The following is a 20,032-nucleotide window of genomic DNA, read 5'->3' as shown; positions in this document are numbered from 1 at the left end:
CAAGAGGCCCATGATCACTCTGGATGAACTGCAGAGATCTACAGCTGAGGTGGGAGACTCTGTCCATAGGACAACAATCAGTCGTATATTGCACAAATCTGGCCTTTATGGAAGAGTGGCAAGAAGAAAGCCATTTCTTAAAGATATACATAAAAAGTGTTGTTTAAAGTTTGCCACAAGCCACCTGGGAGACACACCAAACATGTGGAAGAAGGTGCTCTGGTCAGATTAAACCAAAATTGAACTTTTTGGCAACAATGCAAAACGTTATGTTTGGCGTAAAAGCAACACAGCTGAACACACCATCCCCACTGTCAAACATGGTGGTGGCAGCATCATGGTTTGGGCCTGCTTTTATTCAGCAGGGACAGGGAAGATGGTTAAAATTGATGGGAAGATGGATGGAGCCAAATACAGGACCATTCTGGAAGAAAACCTGATGGAGTCTGCAAAAGACCTGAGACTGGGACGGAGATTTGTCTTCCAACAAGACAATGATCCAAAACATAAAGCTAAATCTACAATGGAATGGTTCAAAAATAAACATATCCAGGTGTTAGAATGGCCAAGTCAAAGTCCAGACCTGAATCCAATTGAGAATCTGTGGAAAGAACTGAAAACTGCTGTTCACAAATGCTCTCCATCCAACCTCACTGAGCTCGAGCTGTTTTGCAAGGAGGAATGGGAAAAAATTTCAGTCTCTCGATGTGCAAAACTGATAGAGACATACCCCAAGCGACTTACAGCTGTAATCGCAGCAAAAGGTGGCGCTACAAAGTATTAACTTAAGGGGGCTGAATAATTTTGCACGCCCAATTTTTCAGTTTTTGATTTGTTAAAAAAGTTTTAAATATCCAATAAATGTCGTTCCACTTCATGATTGTGTCCCACTTGTTGTTGATTCTTCACAAAAAAATACAGTTTTATATCTTTATGTTTGAAGCCTGAAATGTGGCAAAAGGTCGCAAAGTTCAAGGGGGCCGAATACTTTCGCAAGGCACTGTATGTCTTGACTCAAGAACGAGAAATGTGACATTTCATATTGGTCTGAAAAAACTAATTCCATAAATTCTTCAGGATCTTTAATGATTGATGTTGTTAACATTTGACGTCTTTGGCCATTTTGCCCCCAAAGCGCATTCAAAAATAATTTCAATACATTTATTTTGGTTTTGTTGACCTCTATTCTGTCAGGGTCAAGATGTATGCCTTCTTTTTCATGATAGTCCTGAATGTATCTGTCTTTGCTCTTTTGATCTGTGACTGATGCAGGATACCCTGAAGCCATTTGCTTGCATCTCAAGAAAGTCTTGATGTACTCTTTAAAAAGAGTGTCTGATTTCCTGGGAAAGTTCCACACTTCGAAGATTTTGGCCACATGATACACCTTCTCTATAGCCTTAGAGAATTCAATGGTGACCCATATGCCAGTCAAGGCTCTTTCTTGATCTGAATGATCACAGGGCTTGTTGTTTTCACTGCAGGTGTGAAAAAGGGGAAAGAAAACTTCAGCAAGACTGGAATCGTGCAGATTTGTATTTGTGAATGCCGCATGAATCAAGACACGTACAAGGTTGTCCTGGAAGAAAACTTGCTTCCTTCTGCTCTGACAATGTTCCCCAACTCTGAGGATTGGTTTTTGCAGAAGGACAATGCTCCATGCCACACAACTTTCCAACTTAATTAAAAAAAAATCTTCAATAGTGGTAGAGATTACCTCTGGGAGCCAACTCCAAAGAGACCATATTCAAGCCCTCCATCCCCCAGTCATTCAAACGTAGGAACTGGTTCCTCCAGGCTCCACACCCACCCCCGCCCGGCCATCTAGAGGTGTGAAGAGGACAGCCCACAAGTGGAGGAGGGCCAGTTCATCAGTTGCAACCACCGAGGTAGAGGACCGTTGGCACACTGTGCTAGAGGATAATGTGGAGCCACTTCCACCAACATTTCGACCTAAAAGGCAGCCAGGACCTCAGCTGGACATGACTGGAAAGTACAGCCCCTTCGTCTTTGTGTGTAAGCGTACATTTTTTATTACCATAGCATTTTTTGTATGTTCTCTATAGTTATGTACTTGAAAACATCAATTCAGTGACTCGCTCCTGCAGGTTCATGCTCTACAACATCCGTAGAGTATGAACTTACCTCACACGGGAAGCGGCGCAGGTCCTAATCCAGGCACTTGTCCTCTTCCGTCTGGACTATTGCAGCTCGCTGTTGGCTGGGCTCCTTGCTTTTGACATCAAACACCTGCAACTTATCCGGGAATGCTGCAGCCTGCCTGGTGTTCAACATTCCCAAGTTCTCTCATGTCACCCCACTCCTCTGCACACTCCACTGGCTTCCAGTCGAAGCTCGCATCCACTACAAGACCATGGTACCTGCCTACGGAACAGCAAGAGCATCTGCCCCTTCCAACCTTCCGTCTATGCTCAAACCCTACACCCTAACCCGGGCACTGTTCTGCCTTCTCAGGTCTATTGACCCTCCCACCCCTACGGGAGGGCAGCTCCTGCTGAGCTCAGTTCTATGATTAAACAATCAAGGCCTATAAACACTTGTTGGACAATAATTGTAAAAATGAAATGCCTTTGATGGTCTCGCTGGGTGGGAGTTGACATACATCAAATTAGTTGCATTTTGTGATTTAAAAAAAAATAATTGGAGGTTGTTCCTCTGGAAAAGAGGCCATATGAAATCCACACTCTAGTCAAGAGAATCACCTCAAATGACGAGGATCACATTCATCCAACCATACTTTAGCCTTACCAGCAGATAGTGCTATGGCCTTTCCAACAGACAGACTTCATTTGCCCTCATAAGGACTCACCCTAGAAGCAAAGAGGTAGCTAAATCAAAACGGGATATTGTATATATCTATCAAGGGCGCAACTTTCACTGGGGATGGGGAAGGGGACCCACCCACATTCTGAAATTGCATTTTTGTCTTCCCCAGTTTTATCATTAGAATGTGATACAAACGGTGGCAACAGTTTACTTTGGGACCATGCGGATGGCTCTGAGCAGTCAGGTAGGCTGTTTGGAGTGTTTATCCAACAAAATAAAAATAATAATAATAATAATTATATCCCCCCACTTCTAAAACCAAAGTTGTGCCCCTGTGTCAAACTTTTGTCAATATAAACTGCAATGCAAGCTGGGCAATGTTTTCTGGTATTTAGTTAATCGTTTTTTTGTGTTTTATGGCCACGTTTGAATGCATAACATTGAGAGAAAGAGAACACATTTTTATTATGTGCTTTCAAACAAGCCATTTAAAACAGAGAATTTGCAAGACACAGTTGTACTCCGTATGGTATTCAAACAAAAGTGGTGGGCTGTAATAGGCTATCATGCTCCGTTGTCATCTGTGGTTGTCATCCAGACAGGAGGGGTTATGCCGCGCTCATATGCTAGTCGGAACTCTGAAATATCCTATTTGCTAACTGGTTATACACTCTCCGTTTCCGACTTGCACTTGAACGCGGCACTACATGCCAGCTTGATCCCCCTGTAGCGCGAGTGTCATTTAGGGAGTTGCTCGGCCCAAGCCAGACGCACCAACACACCCTGCCAAGCGACACTGTCCTGACAAATTAAGCCCTCTCCTGCAGCCTCAAAACACCCGCCGCGGCCTAGAAAACGTCTAAATCACACAGCATACGGTAAGCAATTCATTTGAATTTGTGTACCGACACTCTGGCGCCTGTTACAATGATGCATTAAATCAATGAAGCAAGATAGATAGATGCCACTGACAGCGCAGAACCGGACCGTTATTCTGTCGATGATCATTAGGCTATACTCATAGGCTACGATTTAAAACATAAACTAAATATGCATTCAGTTCTATTCTACTGGCGATGTTTCGCTGCTTTGATACTATTTGCTGAAACTATATATTTGGTGAAAGATGATTTTTTTTTGTGCGTAATTGGAGTAAAACAGCCATCATTATGAATTACAAAAATGTTAACAGAGACAATGACTTAAATTGAGCTATGCCAAATTATTATATCTGAGGATGCCATGTAATATATGGACCGACAGTGAAAAACTTGGATGAAACTATTGGAAAAAACAATGACATTTGCCAATAAAAAGAGAACAAAGAAAAGACTCCAACATCAAGATGTCAGATTACATTTAGATGCACAAACCATTATAATACGTGGAAGAAGATCTTACACTCTGATGATTCCCCCCTTTGTGAACCATAGTTAATCAAACTGTTACAACTTTGTAATAACATAACTTTGTTAAAGTTGTATAAGAGTTTATAGGTTTTGCACGACACAGAGAGACATGCTTCTGAATGCATGCTTCACTATGCACAGTGACTGTCAAATTATTAATGATCATTTTACAATATCAAAATATTCCTGCTAAATGTATGTTGTTTGAAAGGGCGTGCAAGTGTGTGTCAATCAAATGGCACACATGAGTGCCTGTTTGTCTATGCCTACTGTTCATATCCCATCTACAGTTGGGCATTCTCATATCTATAAATGGACATCCTTAGTCACCATGGAAACACTCACAACTCCAAACACTGGCCTTGCATGATGAATAACCAATATAAGAGGAAGTTAAAGTGTTGCGTGTTGGCCTTTGGTTGTCTATAAAAAATAATGTGTGTGTGTGCGTGCATGCGTGTGTGTGAGACAGAGCAACCTGGAACTCAGTCAGCTGGGGAAGTGTCTGATTCTTACCCACACAGATGTGAGGGCCCAGACCAGGTAAAGCTGTCTGACGCCACAAATTACAGCACACCTAATCCCTCTGTGCCTCACTTTAACACACATTATCCACTGTGTTAGCTGGAGCAATAACCATATATAAGTGTTGTGCGCGTGTTATGTGCGTCATTACTTTTATGTGAGAGAGAATGAAAGAGAAGCCAGGTAAATAAGATGTTATTTGTCCTTGACTTTGAACCCTTTTAGAAACGGTACCCGCCCACGCACAAGTTTAATGTCCGACCTTATAACCGGAGTTATGTGTTTACACTGCCATAAAGTCAGTCTGGCTCTGATTCTCTTCCTCTCCAGGTGATGTTATACTCTGTGTAAACACTGCAGTATGTAGATGGAGAGAAGGGGTTAAAGGAGCCAAAATGAATGTCTATCTGGGAAGGCCTGTAGAGTTGAGGGTAGGCACATGATACACACTCAGCTGAGGGAGAAGCCTGAGTGGAGAAAATGAGTCACCCCTAAATTAGTACTGAGGAATCTCTCTTCCAAACCGAACTATAGGAAACTTAGGATGGACGTGAAGATCGTCATCAATGCATTGATTTGAACACTAGACATAACACTTGAACCCTATCAGATTGAGAGCAAAAAACGAGTTAACTTTTTGGTTTTCCTGTTATGATTGTGTATTTCGTGTAATCTATAACGTAATTGGTTTGTAGCAACAGCTCTCAGTACTTTGCAGTTTCTCGAATCCAGCATCCCTCCTTTCTCTGGGCCTCAGTAAAGACCTTGTAGCAGCTTACCCAGAACACATTCCAAGCTTTTTTCCAGTTCATCTGATACTGAGGAATAAAAAGGGGCTGGTTGGTGGGGGAGGGGTGCAGCGTACAGGCCAGCAGCAAGTCTCTGAGGGGCGGGAATACTGGAATGACTGACTAACTTTTATGTGGTTGTGGAGAAGAGGGACGGGTAATGACTTGCGTAAGTCTTGAGGATTTGCATTGGGCAACTGTTATCCTCATGTGCCAATGAGACTGGGACCAGCAGTCAGGTGATCTGTTCTATTTATTCTCCCTCCTGTGGAGTATGAAGTCTACCAAACTACCCCCTCTGAGTCACTGACCAGAACACAGAGCAGATTATCATCAGAGAAGTGACTGAGTTAGAGTATAGTTTGTGTTGACAGTGACACATAACATAGGCATATAGTAATTTCTGCTAGTATAGCAATGCTAGTCAACACTGTGAGGCCCAGGGACATGATTTACAGTAAACAAATGACATCCCCTCTCCTAGCACATAAGCAGACAAGTAATTACAGAGGAAGATACCGTTGCTTGTATCTAAGTAAAGTTGCAGCAGTGTCACTTGTCAGGTTGCTGCAATATATTTTGATGAATGCATGTATTCATATCATATACAGAAAATAATAATATATGCAATGCAACTTAATTAGCTGCTTTCTCTGATGAGACGTGACAGTGGGAGCTGAGAGGAGCTGGCTTCCCGCTCAAAGAAAGATAACTTCCTGCAGGGTTCTTGCTCAGATGATGTTTCATATGTAAATACCTTGGTAGTGATCTAGCACTGGGGGCCTTGATGTTCTCACAGAGCGAACAGTCCTCTCTGTCAGAGTAGAGATCACAGTTACAAGCACTTCAAAAAGTTTGGAATTAAAGTTTGGAATTAATTTAATACAAATTGTTCAAGGCATGGAAACATGGTGAGCTGCAGGTGTAGTTCTCTCCATATAAATAAGAATGAATAGAACGGGTGTCCCCATTCAAGTCAATGATGGCATAATGGGTGGATTAACGGTCATTGCGTGATGTACCCATAGGAGCAAAGCAGGAAGCAAAAGCAGGAAGTGTACCCAGCAATGTACCCAGCAATCTGTGCTGTGATTTGTTGAATCAACACAAATTACATTACAAAAAATGCATTCCATTGCATGAGCCACATCAGTTAGCATCATTTGAATGAACATTCTACGTTACCATGGAAATGACCTCATAATACCAAGCAACCATTGCGAGGGTACCCATGATGAGTTTACCAGTCGAATTGCCAGGGTTAGAAGTTTCAAGCCCATTCTATTCATTCCTAATTTATTTATATGGTTCTCTCTATCTGGAGGCATGGCAATGTTCATGGTGTTGGACAGAGTTTCAAGTAAAAGCTGACTTGTGCTGATCTGTCAATATACAGTAGTTCAAATCAAATTGTATTTGTCACATGCGCCGAATACAACCTTACAGTGAAATGCTTACTTACAAGCCCTAACCAACAATGCAGTTTATTATTATTATATATTTTTAGCCTAAAAAAAGTAAGAATGAGAAATAAAAGTAACAAATAATTAAAGAGCAGTAAAATAACAATAGCGAGGCTATATACAGGGGGCACCGGTACAGAATCAATGTGCAGGGGCACCAGTTAGTCGAGGTAATTGAGGTGATATGTACATGTAGGTAGAGTTATTAAAGATAATAACAGAGAGTAGCAGCCGTGTAAAAGAGGGGGGGGGGGGGGGATGCAATAGTCTGGGTAGCCATTTGATTAGATGTCCAGGAGTCTTATGGCTTGGGGGTAGAAGCTGTTAAGAAGCCTTTTGGAACTAGACTTGGCACTCCGGTACCGCTTGCCATGCGGTAGCAGAGAGAACAGTCTATGACTAGGGTAGCTGGAGTCTTTGACAAATTTTAGGGCCTTTCTCTGACACCGCCTAGTATAGAGGTCCTGGGTGGCAGGAAGCTTGGCCCAGTGATGTACTGTGCCGTATGCACTACCCTCTGTAGTGCCTTGCGGTCAGAGGCCGAGTAGTTGCCATACCAGGCAGTGATGCAACCAGTCAGGATGCTCTTGATGGTGCGGCTGTAGAACCTTTTGAGGATCTGAGGACACATGCCAAATCTTTTCAGTCTCCTGAGGGGGAATAGGTTTTGTTGTGCCCTCTTCATGACTGTCTTGGTGTGATTGGACCATGTTAGTTTGTTGGTGATGTGGACACCAAGGAACTTGAAGCTCTCCACTACAGCCCCATCTATGAGATGGGGGCGTGCTCGGCCCTCCTTTTCCCGTAGTCCACAATCATCTCCTTTGTCTTGATCACGTTGAGGGAGAGATGGTTGTCCTGGCACCACACGGCCAGGTCTCTGACCTCCTCCCTATAGGCTGTCTTGTCGTTATCGGTGATCAGGCCTACCACTGTTGTGTCATTGGCAAACTTAATGATGGTGTTGGAGTCGTGCCTGGCCGTGCAGTCGTGAATTAACAGGGAGTACAGGAGGGGACTGAGCACGCACCCTGAGGGGCCCCCGTGTTGAGGACCAGCGTGGTTGATGTGTTGTTACCTACCCTTACCACCTGGGGGCAGCCCGTCAGGAAGTCCAGGATCCAGCTGCAGAGGGGGGTGTTTAGTCCCAGGTTCCTTAAATCCCCGGGAGCTGTAAATCTGACTTCATGATCTGGTGTTGATCAAATGATTATATTTTCAACTGAAACAGGAATCAATGTGTTGTTTATGGCCAATGGTTTGTTCTCTGTTTGCTCTCTCCGGTGGCAGATTGTTCCCCCTGTGAAATTTGTTACAGGACAGATAACCGTGTGATTGAAAACTACATCAATATTGAACTTTACGAGGGCTATAAGACTTACTACCATGTCTTCATTTAAGAAAATATATGGGAAATAAGTATGTGGCTGCTTGTGAAATTTGTCATAGGTTACAAAAGAGTAGAGACAGAGGAAAAAGGAACATCATATTCTTCGGGGTTAGGGTTGCCTGAATTCTCTCCCAAACAAGGTCACGTGTGAATTTTTTTTCCATGCTCTGATGCTGAGGGTTAGTCATACAAATTGAGAAGGAGACCCAAACGGTAGTCTTTCCCTAAATATACTAGTTGGAGACTTGAGTCCCGAGGCATGCAGATGGGCCCCGGTGCAGAAAACACTGTGTTTACTCTCTAGAACATGGCCTCATTTAGGAGCACAGAGCAGCCTGTTTGCGCTGTCTGGAATGTTGTGTGGATAGAATTCATTCAGGGTGTGTTATGCTATGTAGATGTAGGCCTACCGTAACAGTAATTGAACTTCTCATTTTATTTGAACTGTTGTTGTTGTGTGTTTCAAAACGTATAAGAAACGAGGCCTTGTAATCTTATCTTGATCGGTTACTGCTTTTGAAACCTGAGCAAATATAGAAGATGTCTGACACTTCCCTTTCAGTGGGCATCACCTTATGTGTTTGGTTGCTGTGGAAACAGTGTGTGGCAGGGCTACTGTCTAAGTGCAGGAACCAACTTAGGCATGATTACCTGGCATCTAGACCACTGACTGATCATTTTGAAACGCTTTTATGTGGTCACTATAGTGATCTGCAAAGAGGATAGGTATTAAGTTAGACAGTTAAGACTCCTCAAGTCTTACAAATCTCAACCATTCCCACATGCCAAAATGAGCTCAAATACAATATGTGATAATCTCACTGAGCGTAGCCATCCACTCCATGCTTTTAATACAGTTCCTCATTTTGGTGTCTGATATGACTGAAGTGTGATGTTTGTGGGCCTGTCCCATTGGGCTGCGTGCCTGACTACGAGTGTGCTGTGTGTGTGTGCACTATGCCGTAGTTCATCTATGGTCTCTCTCCTCTCTTCTCTACACACACTTATACTGTGGTGGCACCACTGCTGGGGCTGCCTGTCTCAAACCGAGTCACAGCACTTTCCCATCAGAGAGAGGAGGAAACACCCAACACCCAGCACAAGGCACCAATGAGTCACCACATCACACATTATTAACTCACGACTCTAAATGTTATCTTTATATCCATGACAACAGCTCTCAGTGAAGGGAGTGGCACCCTTCTGCAAACTATGTCCGTAGAGACAGACTTTTCTTGTCTTTCACTATATCTTTTTCCTGAGGTCATATTTGTTCTTATCTTACTGTCTCAGTATAACTTGGCAATTGGTGAATTAATAGTGTTCCATATCATCAATATCTTCTATCAAAGCATGTGTGTGTGTGTGATCTTTCCATGCAGGCAGCATGGTGTACCATCCTGAGTTTGAGAAGGCTGGCCAGCAGGCGGGCCTGCAGGTGTGGAGGATTGAGAAGTTTGACCTGGTGGCCGTGCCAGAGAATCTGTATGGAAGCTTCTACACGGGAGACGCCTACCTCATCCTCAACACCATCAAGCAGCGCTCCGGGAACCTGCAGTATGACCTGCACTTCTGGCTGGGTGAGGACAGAACCAGGAGCAGGATGGGTTGCATTACAAGCCCTGGTGGATATGATTGACACCATATAAATACTTTTACTAGAATGGGTATCCTCTTTCAAGTCACTGTGACTTGGTGGTGGGTATGTACTGTAATTCTATCTCTATAATTGATGGGAAATGGACTAAGTGAGTGATACTCAAACTTGGTTAATTCGATGTACCGGTATGTGTCCATTGAGTTTTGCTTTAGGGAAATAGTCATCCATGACGTCTGTGGAATCTAGCAGACTAAGTAGCCATTGGTGGTTGGGCCTCCATTGTGCAAAGACAAGAGAGCAAAACATTGCATTTCAGAGGTTGAGTTTAACTTCTGTGGTTTTTCTGCCCCAGGTGACTTTTGCACCCAGGATGAGAGTGGAGCAGCAGCCATCTTCACAGTCCAGATGGATGACTATTTGGGAGGTAAACCCATCCAGTACCGTGAAGTCCAGGGACATGAGTCCAAAGTATTGCTGGGTTACTTCAAGGCTGGACTGAAGTACTTGGTGAGGAGATGTTATTTGAGATGACAATTAGAATTTTCTTTGACAGTTTTGTCATTATTGCGCTTAAACCCAGGTCATGACACATAATATTGCATTCATACCTCAGGCAGGGGTTTGTTATAAACTAGTCTCTATACCTAAATGGTTTTGGAGTACATCAACCTTTTAATAGGTACAAAGTATGCCCTCCTTGTATTATCCCCTTTTTGTGATAATAAAGTTAATCTAATCTAATGGTGGAAATATGCCCTAGAAATGTGAATGGCTCCATATTAACCGTGCCATATCTTTTGTCACTGTTTTAGAAAGGAGGCGTAGCATCTGGGTTCAAACATGTTGTTACCAACGAGGTGGTTATGCAGCGGGTGCTACAGGTCAAAGGTCGGCGAGTTGTCAGGGCGACAGAGGTGCCTGTCAGCTGGGACAGCTTCAACCAGGGAGACTGCTTCATCCTGGACCTGGGCAGCGTGAGTTACCATCAGCCTGAGGGAGACAGGAGGACTTTTAAGTTTCATATAGGACACGGCGTCATCAAACATTGGTGTCACATTTCAATAAAAATAAACAGAGAAGCATGCACATTGTATGTTTCACGTCTTGCTTAAGAGAAAAGAGAAACGTTTAATAGAGAGATTGTCCAAATACACATACAATTCTTGCAAACAAATTCCTGGTCGATGCTGACCACATCACGTATCCTGTTTGTTGTGTATCTCTCCTCCCACAGGAGATCTACCAGTGGTGTGGCTCCCAGAGCAACCACTTTGAGAAGCTGAAGGCCACTCAGGTTGCCAAGGGTATCCGAGACAACGAGCGCAGTGGGCGAGCCCGCGTGTATGTGTGTGACGAGGGAGCAGAGCGAGACAAGATGATAGAGGTGAGATCATAAACTACTAAAGAACAGGAGAGTCTTCTTACTCTCTTTATCGCTCTTTCTGTCTGTGATTGGTTGACGTTTATTGTGGTGTTTAATGGTGCATAATGGACTTTTGAATTAACTCCAGCTGTGGTTAAAGCATTGTTTAATTTTCAACAGTATATCTAAAAGGGATCTTCTCTGTGCGTCTTCAGGTTCTGGGAGATAAACCCCACTTTCCTGAAGGATCTTCTGATGACATCAAAGCTGATGCCTCAAACAGGAAGATGGCCAAACTGTACAAGGTGGGAATACAGGGAACAATCTACTGAAACCAAGATCAACTGGTCTAGCTGCATAATGAGAACATCTCATATAGACCCTGAGGACTTTTCACATACACGTCTCTGATCTCTCTGCAATTCTTCCTCTGTCGCTCCTCGTCTCCCCCAGGTGTCAAATGCCAGTGGAGACATGTCTATGTCCATGGTGGCAGCAGAGAACCCATTCTCCCAGAGTGCATTGGAGTCCAGCGACTGCTTCATCCTGGATCACGGCTCCGATGGCAAGATCTTCATCTGGAAAGGTCAGCTGGGGTCACCCAATATCAAAGACATATTTATGATCAGCTGATTTTTCACAGTTTGCAACACTCTCCACCAATTCAACCAGTCAATGAAAGCAGAATACTGTAGCTGGAATTGTTTTGGCATGGTATGGCTGCTGTCATGTCCATTTGGTAACACATAGCATTACAGACCACATTTAGAGAATGAGACATTGTCTTGGACAGTTTCACATGATCAACTTCCACAGAGAGCATATGATGCAACCACGGGTGTCATTTCAGCTTAACCTCCAAGAAATGTATATAAAATTGAAGCTCATTTACTGCATTTCTACACCATTTAAAAACTCAAAAATGCAACTTGGAGAACAGCAAAAACAACTTCCAGCCATTATCATCTTGCGGTAGCTTCAATCACCTCAGTCATTAGGGGACTTAACATTCGACAAACACGTCATACAATAATTAGTTGAAACGCACGAGGGATTAAAACTAGTTTCGTTTCATGTGAAGTCAAACAGCAGATACCTAGCCAAAGCCATCTATTACAGCCATCTTTAACTCTGCACTCTTTTGAGAAAAAGTTTTGCTGTTCCCTGCAGCTGCATCGAAGCGCCTCCCATATAAAGCCTGCCAGCCACACAAACAACCTTCCCTCCCACTCCCAGGTGTCCGCATAGTTCTAAAGTCAGCCTTCTAATACCACTAAAGTACATTTGCCTTTTAATCAGGATTGGAATGATTTTAGTAGCCTATTTGACATTTTTGGTGTTGAGCTAAGGTATGGCGAGCGCCATACCCTACCTTACACAATTGATACCCCTGGATGCAACTGAAAGGTGTTGTTCTTAATTCAAAATATAATTGTCCTCCGTTATTTATATAAAGTCCTCCGTCTTTATAGTTTCTAAGTGGTTGAATTCATTAAACCCACTTTTTGTATTTCTCACCCAACTTCCACACACTCTTACCCAGGTAAAGAAGCCAACCTGGAGGAGCGTAAGGCAGCCATGAAGGCAGCAGATGAGTTCATCAAGAAGATGGGCTACCCCAAACACACCCAGGTGCAGATCCTGCCGGAGATGGGAGAGACACCTCTCTTCAAACAGTTCTTCAAGAACTGGCGTGACAAGGACCAGACGGAGGGTCTGGGTGTGGCCTATGTCTCCAACAGCATCGCCAAGCTAGAGAAGGTGCCATTTGATGCTGCCACACTCCACGACTCCCCCGCCATGTCTGCCCAGCACGGCATGGTGGATGGTGGCAACGGAGAGAAGCAGGTGGGTGGACAAGACCAATGGCTGGGCCTTTGCCCACATTGTATGACAAGCCTTCCCAGTAATCTTTCTTAGAGTAACTATCAGGATGAGTATTTTTTTTTATTTAACCTATATTTAACTAGGCAAGTCAGTTAAGAACTAATTCTTATTTACAATGATGGCCTTGGAACAGTTAACTGCCTTGTTCAGGGGCAGCACAACAGATTTTTACCTTGTCAGCTCTGGGATTCAATCTAGCAACCTTTTGGTTACTGGCCCATCGCTCTAACCACTAGGGTACCTGCCGCCCCAGTATTGCTTGTCACTATCAACTTTATGTATTAGGGCTATTATACGGGTAAAAATAATTATGTGAGCTAATCTATGTAGACTGTGAGGGAGGTATGCTAGGGTTTCAGCTCAATGTAGCCAATAGAGGAAGGATATTGAAGTAGGAAATCTCTGATGAACAGATAGCAACCAAATGACAGGGGCATGAATTTGTATTTACATATATAGCTCTGTTTTGGTAGCCTGCCACCATTAGGGGTCACATCATGCGTATGTTTATGTACAGATCTGGCGTATTGAGGGATCAGACAAGGTGGAAGTGGACCCCTCCACACATGGACAGTTCTATGGCGGAGACAGTTACATCATCCTCTATAACTACCACCATGGAGGACGCCAAGGGCACATCATCTACATGTGGTAAGAGAGACACTAAAGTAAAATTAAACAGTAGAGAGACAATCAGAAGAGATACATTGCTAACTAGAATGTCTCTCAGGCAAGGAAGTGACTCTTCCCAGGACGAAATTGGTGCTTCGGCCATCTTGGGTGCCCAGTTGGACGATGAGCTTGGTGGTGGGCCTGTGCAGGTAATGAATGTGTGTTTGTAAGTGGGTGGGTGTGTGTGTGTGTGTATAGAAGTGGCATATTCTTTTTTTCTATGGTTTCCTCTTAGTCTCATCTATATTCGAATCAGTAACCCCGTGTAACCCCGTGAGTCACTCTCCCTCTTCCTCTCATTGTTTCCTGTCTTTCATTTGCTTTCTCTCCCCAGGTTTCAGGTGCTCTTATTACCACCCTGGTACTCCCCTCTCAGGGCTGCATAACTCAGTACAGAGCAGAGTATTTAACTGATATGGCTCAATGTGTTTACAGAGAAATCAGCTGGTTGAAATCAACAGGGACCCAAAACAGGACATTAAGGGCCATGTTTATGAGGGTGTTCCCTTTATCCTCTCGGATTCTGTTGCTTCATCACTCTGGCACAGTTACTGTTCCCAGAAGAGCCAATTCCCTGACCTGTTGTAGGGACAAAGAGCTGTCTTGCTCGTGCTTATGAGATGTGCTCAACTCAAGCAAGGACCATTGCATAGGTTATATAGAGGCCACCAGTGATTCTAGGTCAGCTTTTCCCAAACTCGGTCCTGAGGTCCCCAAGGGGTGCACATTTTGTTTTTTGTCCTAGCGCTACACAGCTGATTCAAATAAGGAACTCATCATCAAGCTTTGATTATTTGAATCAGCTGTGTAGTGCCAGAGCAACAACCAAAAGATGCACACCTTGGTGTCCCCGAACCGAGTTAGGGAAACGCTGTTGTAGGTTGTCTTATATACTGCAGTTCATTATGATTTGGCTAGATCATGCCCTGGCTCTGTATACGTTTCCATGCTCTGGGAATGTCTGCAACCATCTCTTTCTGTGTATCTGTCTGTTTGTGCCTGTCAGTCTCACCTTCCTGTCTATAGCCAGTGTGAAAAATGGGGACCTGCACTACGTAGTTATTTAATTGATTTGTTATAATGCATGACTAACAGTTATCCTACATTTGTGGAGAAGCCCACCAGGGTGAAAAAGTCAGTCACAAACCCGTTTATGTTCCATCAAACTGTCCATGATGTCTAACAGCTGATGGCTACCCAGACCCCTCTTTTACGCTGCTGCTCCTCTCTGTTTATCTTCTATGCATAGTCACTTTAATAACTCTACCAACATGTACCTAATTCCTCAACTAACCGGTGCCCCTGCATATTGACTCTGTACCGGTAACCTCTGTATATAGCCTTGCTATTGTTATTTTACTGCTGCTGTGTAATTACGGTATTTGTTAATTTTATTTTCAATTTTTTTACTTATCTATTTTTTACAAAATAAGTTTTAAGAAAAAAAAGTGTTAAAGCATTGTTAGGGGCTTTTAAAAAAGCATTTTACTGTAAGGTCTACAACTGTTGAATTTGGCGCATGTGACAAATTCAATTTGATTTAATTTGACACACAATCATACATACATTTGTAACAGTGTGATTCATAGTCATTCAACAGAAACAGTATTTAGAGGAACTCAGTGTATGGAAATTAGTCTTCACACTAAACATCCAAGATTGCAACATTGCCTCACACATGTTTTCAGTACAGAGGTAGACTTCTTCATTAACTCTGTGCAATATGCACCTAATCTCTATTTCTCTGATTAGTAGTCTCCAATTTTGAAAACAAATAATACTGAACAAGGCTTTGTGCAGGCTCAACTAGGTCCCAAAATGTCAGGAATGGTGTTAAGAGGAGAACAAACACACTCGAGAGACTAAACAGTGAGAAATGCACACAGTCAGACTTTGGATAGCCCATTGCATTGGATAGTTAGGGACCGTCAATAAATTACACAATGTGAGTGGGATAACATTTTCATGTTGCACATCTTTTAGTTCTCTCATTAAATGCTTTTAATATTTGTATATGATTTTAGTTGGTTTGAGGTTATTAAGGAATTGAAATGTGGAGCTATGGACCTTTTTAAAATATTGTCCTATGTACATTGTGTAATTTACTGATGGTCCCTAACTAGCCCCGATAGGGAAATCGAATGTCAAACCAAATTGACCATGGCCATTACGTTTGGGTCGCATGCAACTGCGCTCTGAATTGATGATTGGGTGCTGCCAGCTGTGGGAACAATTCAAATAAACACAGCCCACTGAAAACTGTTACGGTACTCGTCATTCCGTGACATACTGCACAATTTATTCTATCATCTCGCAAATCTCAGTTTTGGACGAGACTGACATTATGATCATAATTATTCTATTTACACTTTGTAGTTAATTTTTACACAAAATACATTTTTCTGACTCATATCGATGCCACATTGGCCATTTTCTAATCAAGAAGTTGCTTTTTAGGAGCAGTTGCTCTTTAAGGGGAGGAGAGAGAGAAGGCCCCTTTGTGCTGGCGGATGGCGAGACAAGCTTGCTGCATCCACTAAACAGGACTTCCTGTTGTCAGCCAGCCAGACAGATACACAGCATGCTGGGAGAGTAGGGTGGGGAGCGCTGTAGAACACTTGGTGCTTAGTGTTTTCATGCCTTGTTGTTCAGAGCTCACTGCTGCCACCCTGTGAGAAATATTTGCAGACACATGCAAGGCTGCGTTGCAAGTATGTCCATAGATTTCCAAATAGATGTAATTAAATACAATTATATTCTTCCAAAGATCCACTTCTTTTTGTTTTTCACCACACTGGCCCATGTTGACTCCAATGCTTCCCACAGTTGTCAAGTTGGCTGGATGTCCTTTTGGTGGTGGATCATTCTTGATACACACGGAAAACTGTTGAGTGTGAAAAACACAGCAGCATTGTAGTTCTTGACACAAACCGGTGCGCCTGTCACCTACTATCATACCCCGTTCAAAGGCACTGAAATGTTTTGTCTTGCCCATTCACCCTCTGAATGGCACACATACACAATCCATGTGTAACTCTGTGTTGTTGTATGTGTCGAATTGCTACGCTTTATCTTGGCCAGGTCGCAGTTGCAAATGCGAACTTGTTCTCAACTAGCCTACCTGGTTAAATAGGTGAAAGGTGAAAGAAAAAAAAATGTCTCAATGATTAAACTCCTTCTTTTTAATTATTTAACTAGGCAAGTCAGTTAAGAACAAATTCTTATTTTCAATGATGGCCTAGGAACAGTGGGTTAACTGCCTTGTTCAGGGGCAGAACAACAGATTTTTACCTTGTCATCTCGGGGATTCAATCTTGCAACCTTTCGATTACTAGTCCAACGCTCTAACCACTAGGCTACCCTCCCCTGTCACCTCCCCTTTATCTGCAATGATAGAAGTGGATTTAACAAGTGACATAAATAAGGGATCGTAGCATTTACCTGGATTCACCTGGTCAGTCTGTCATGGAAAGAGCAGGTGTTCTTAATGTTTGGTATACCCAGTGTATGTTTGTTAACTAGTTTGCTCTGTGTGGTCCAGGTGAGGGTGGCCCAGGGCAAGGAGCCAGCTCACCTCATGAGCCTGTTTGGGGGGCAACCCATGGTGGTGTACAAGGGAGGTACGTCCAGAGATGGGGGCCAGTCCGCCCCCGCAGAAACACGCCTCTTCCAGGTGCGTTCCAACTCTGCAGGGTGTACAAGAGCTGTGGAGGTGAGTGACATGAGGACAATGCCTCTCTTTTTTCTGAAATCAGCTACTAAACTGCAATATATTTACAGGCATGACACTCGTGGTCATTTTCTACCCACCATGTCTTATCCACCTCTAGGTTGATGCTGTGTCCTCCAACCTAAACTCCAACGATGCCTTCCTCCTGGTGACTCCTGGAGCCTCCTTCGTGTGGATGGGCCAGGGGGCCAGTGACACTGAGAAAAATGGCACCCAGCAGCTATGTGTTATCCTGGGGGTGTCCTCCTCAGAATTGCCTGAGGGCGGAGAGACCGGTATGTACATTGTGCCAATGACATTGGCTTACCTTTGCTCTGTGGCTGGCTGTGGCATGTTGTAACCAACTGACTATTGTGTGTGTCTATGCAGATGATTTCTGGGAGGCTCTAGGAGGGAAGGCAGCGTACCGCACCTCCTCCAGACTCAGAAGCAAGGACAAGATGGACGCCCATCCACCCAGGCTCTTTGCTTGCTCCAACAAGTCTGGAAACTTCATTGTGAGTCCCATTATTAATACCATAAGCCATTCATGGTTAAACATCTTTAACCCTGTTTTTTCAAATGCCTTGTCGCCTTCTCCACCCAGATTGAGGAGGTGCCTGGGGAGATGACCCAAGAAGATCTGGCCACTGATGATGTCATGATCCTGGACACATGGGATCAGGTAGATAAATTAGCATGTGGTATTTTCTGAGATGTGAATGTTATTAAGTATGCAGATATATGATCTTAATTTGACCTATATTTTCACAGCAAAATAAGGTTGACTAAAGTAAACTACATAAAAAGTGCAATACTCTTAATATAACCCTGTCTTAGTGTGGGTTGTCAGTGAATTTATGTAAATCACAAAGCTCATCTGCATTTCCTGTGGTAAAGTAAAATTCTCAGCAACAAGTCCAGCTGAACAAATTAAGATCTTACACCTGCACAGTAACACAGTGGATAACATATGAATTGCTGTAGATAGTCTAATGAAAGTTGAATATCCTCTTCTAGGTGTTTGTCTGGATCGGGAATGAAGCCCATGAAGAGGAGAAGACTGAGGCGATGGCTTCCGGTAAGTAATAAAATTGAAAACTGCTTAATTTAATAAATTATTTATGAATTATCTTGCAGACGGTTTTACATAGAGAATGTTCATGCCAACTTTTCTTTTTGAGTGCATTACTCATGACTAAAATAATTTGATTGAGAAGTTTCCCACTGGGAAAACTGCTCTCTATAGAACTATAATTGAATCCCCTCCTCCCCCAGCTGTGCGTTACATTGAGACGGACCCTGCCAACCGTGACCTCAGGACACCCATCGTGAAGATCAAGCAAGGGTTTGAGCCACCCACGTTCACCGGCTGGTTCCTGGGCTGGGACCATGAGTACTGGACCAGCGACCCCCTGGAGCGGGCCATGGCTGAGCTGGAGCTGTGAACCCTCACCTTTAACCCCTAACCCTGCCGCCTGACTTTACCGCACGCACTGAGCAGCTCCAGTCATGAGACTTAATGGGGAACCCTCTATGCCCCGCCAACCTCCTTTCTTCTGACTGCCAGTGGGAGGAGGCTTTTTGTTTATTTTTTACATTTTGAAAAAGGAAATGTGTCAAAGAATATTGAGCTTTTAGGTTAGAATGTGTTGCTTTGATTAGAGTAGAAGAGGCTGTCATAACCCTGTATATCGGATACAGAGCACTGGTGCACAATTGCAATGCCAATAAGGTACTGTAATAGACTAGCTCTACTCCCCCACCACATGTAAAACGTGTGTTTCTCATTTCATGTTTTCGTATTGTGATAATGTTGTGTCATTATTTCAGCCCACCCCTGCTTCTAAATTCATCCAAGGATATTTAGGAGCAGTGACCCAATGCAGTCTTCTGATAATAAAATGGAGATTTTTTTTTTTTTTTTACGTATGCAAATAGCATGCACGTGACCAATAATAAGGGCTTTAATGGAACCACAGGTTTAGATAAGGCTTTGCACCTGCTACAATCTGCATTAAGATTTAAATATATTTTATATGACGTCAGCAACATTAGGCTGTTTCTATTCAGTATCTCACCATTAAGAAACCTAGAATATTACAATCATCTGAACCAACAGAGGCAGGGAGACAAAGCTTTGAGGAAATCACACCGCCAGACATAACCTCACTAGTTATCAATCCGTATCGCTACAGTTTTCGCAATAACAATTTAAAGGTCATTTTCCGATTGAGACGATATATGCAGTGTTTACCGTGAATGCAGTCTCCACCAACGTGGGAACATTGCCTTTAAATTGTATTTGTTTGGTGTCAGCCAGTCAGGAGTATAAGGATCACGCAATTAACGTAACAGCAGTCAATGTCAAGTTCAATGGTTTTCCCCAGGCCTTACTATTGTTTCAATAAAACCTTATGTCACCGACACTAGATGTGT

General features: G+C 43.2%; 2 protein-coding genes across 2 annotated transcripts in view; one reads left to right on the top strand and one right to left on the bottom strand.

Annotated features, from left to right (window-relative positions):
- The first annotated feature begins 3,364 nt into the window (after window positions 1-3,364).
- LOC139408661 (gelsolin-like) lies at window positions 3,365-20,022 on the top strand. Its single transcript, XM_071152837.1, has 16 exons — window positions 3,365-3,665; window positions 9,745-9,942; window positions 10,315-10,469; window positions 10,775-10,936; window positions 11,197-11,346; window positions 11,541-11,630; window positions 11,779-11,911; window positions 12,869-13,173; window positions 13,730-13,863; window positions 13,943-14,033; window positions 17,426-17,596; window positions 17,715-17,889; window positions 17,984-18,111; window positions 18,201-18,278; window positions 18,614-18,674; window positions 18,872-20,022. Exons 2-16 carry the CDS (start codon window positions 9,750-9,752, stop codon window positions 19,039-19,041), a joined length of 2,196 nt encoding a protein of 731 aa, XP_071008938.1. The 5' UTR covers window positions 3,365-3,665; window positions 9,745-9,749; the 3' UTR covers window positions 19,042-20,022.
- The window catches only part of LOC139408662 (stomatin-like), a 33,020-nt gene continuing 23,707 nt past the window's right edge, over window positions 10,720-20,032 (bottom strand). Inside the window, exon 8 of the mRNA XM_071152839.1 lies at window positions 10,720-10,952. The gene's annotated coding sequence lies outside the window, so the exon portion shown is untranslated. The remainder of the gene's footprint in view (window positions 10,953-20,032) is intronic.

The sequence above is a fragment of the Oncorhynchus clarkii genome, chromosome 5 (genome assembly GCF_045791955.1).
Source record: "Oncorhynchus clarkii lewisi isolate Uvic-CL-2024 chromosome 5, UVic_Ocla_1.0, whole genome shotgun sequence".
Classification (NCBI taxonomy): Eukaryota; Metazoa; Chordata; class Actinopteri; order Salmoniformes; family Salmonidae; genus Oncorhynchus; species Oncorhynchus clarkii.
This window is presented reverse-complemented; position numbering and strand designations above follow the sequence as displayed.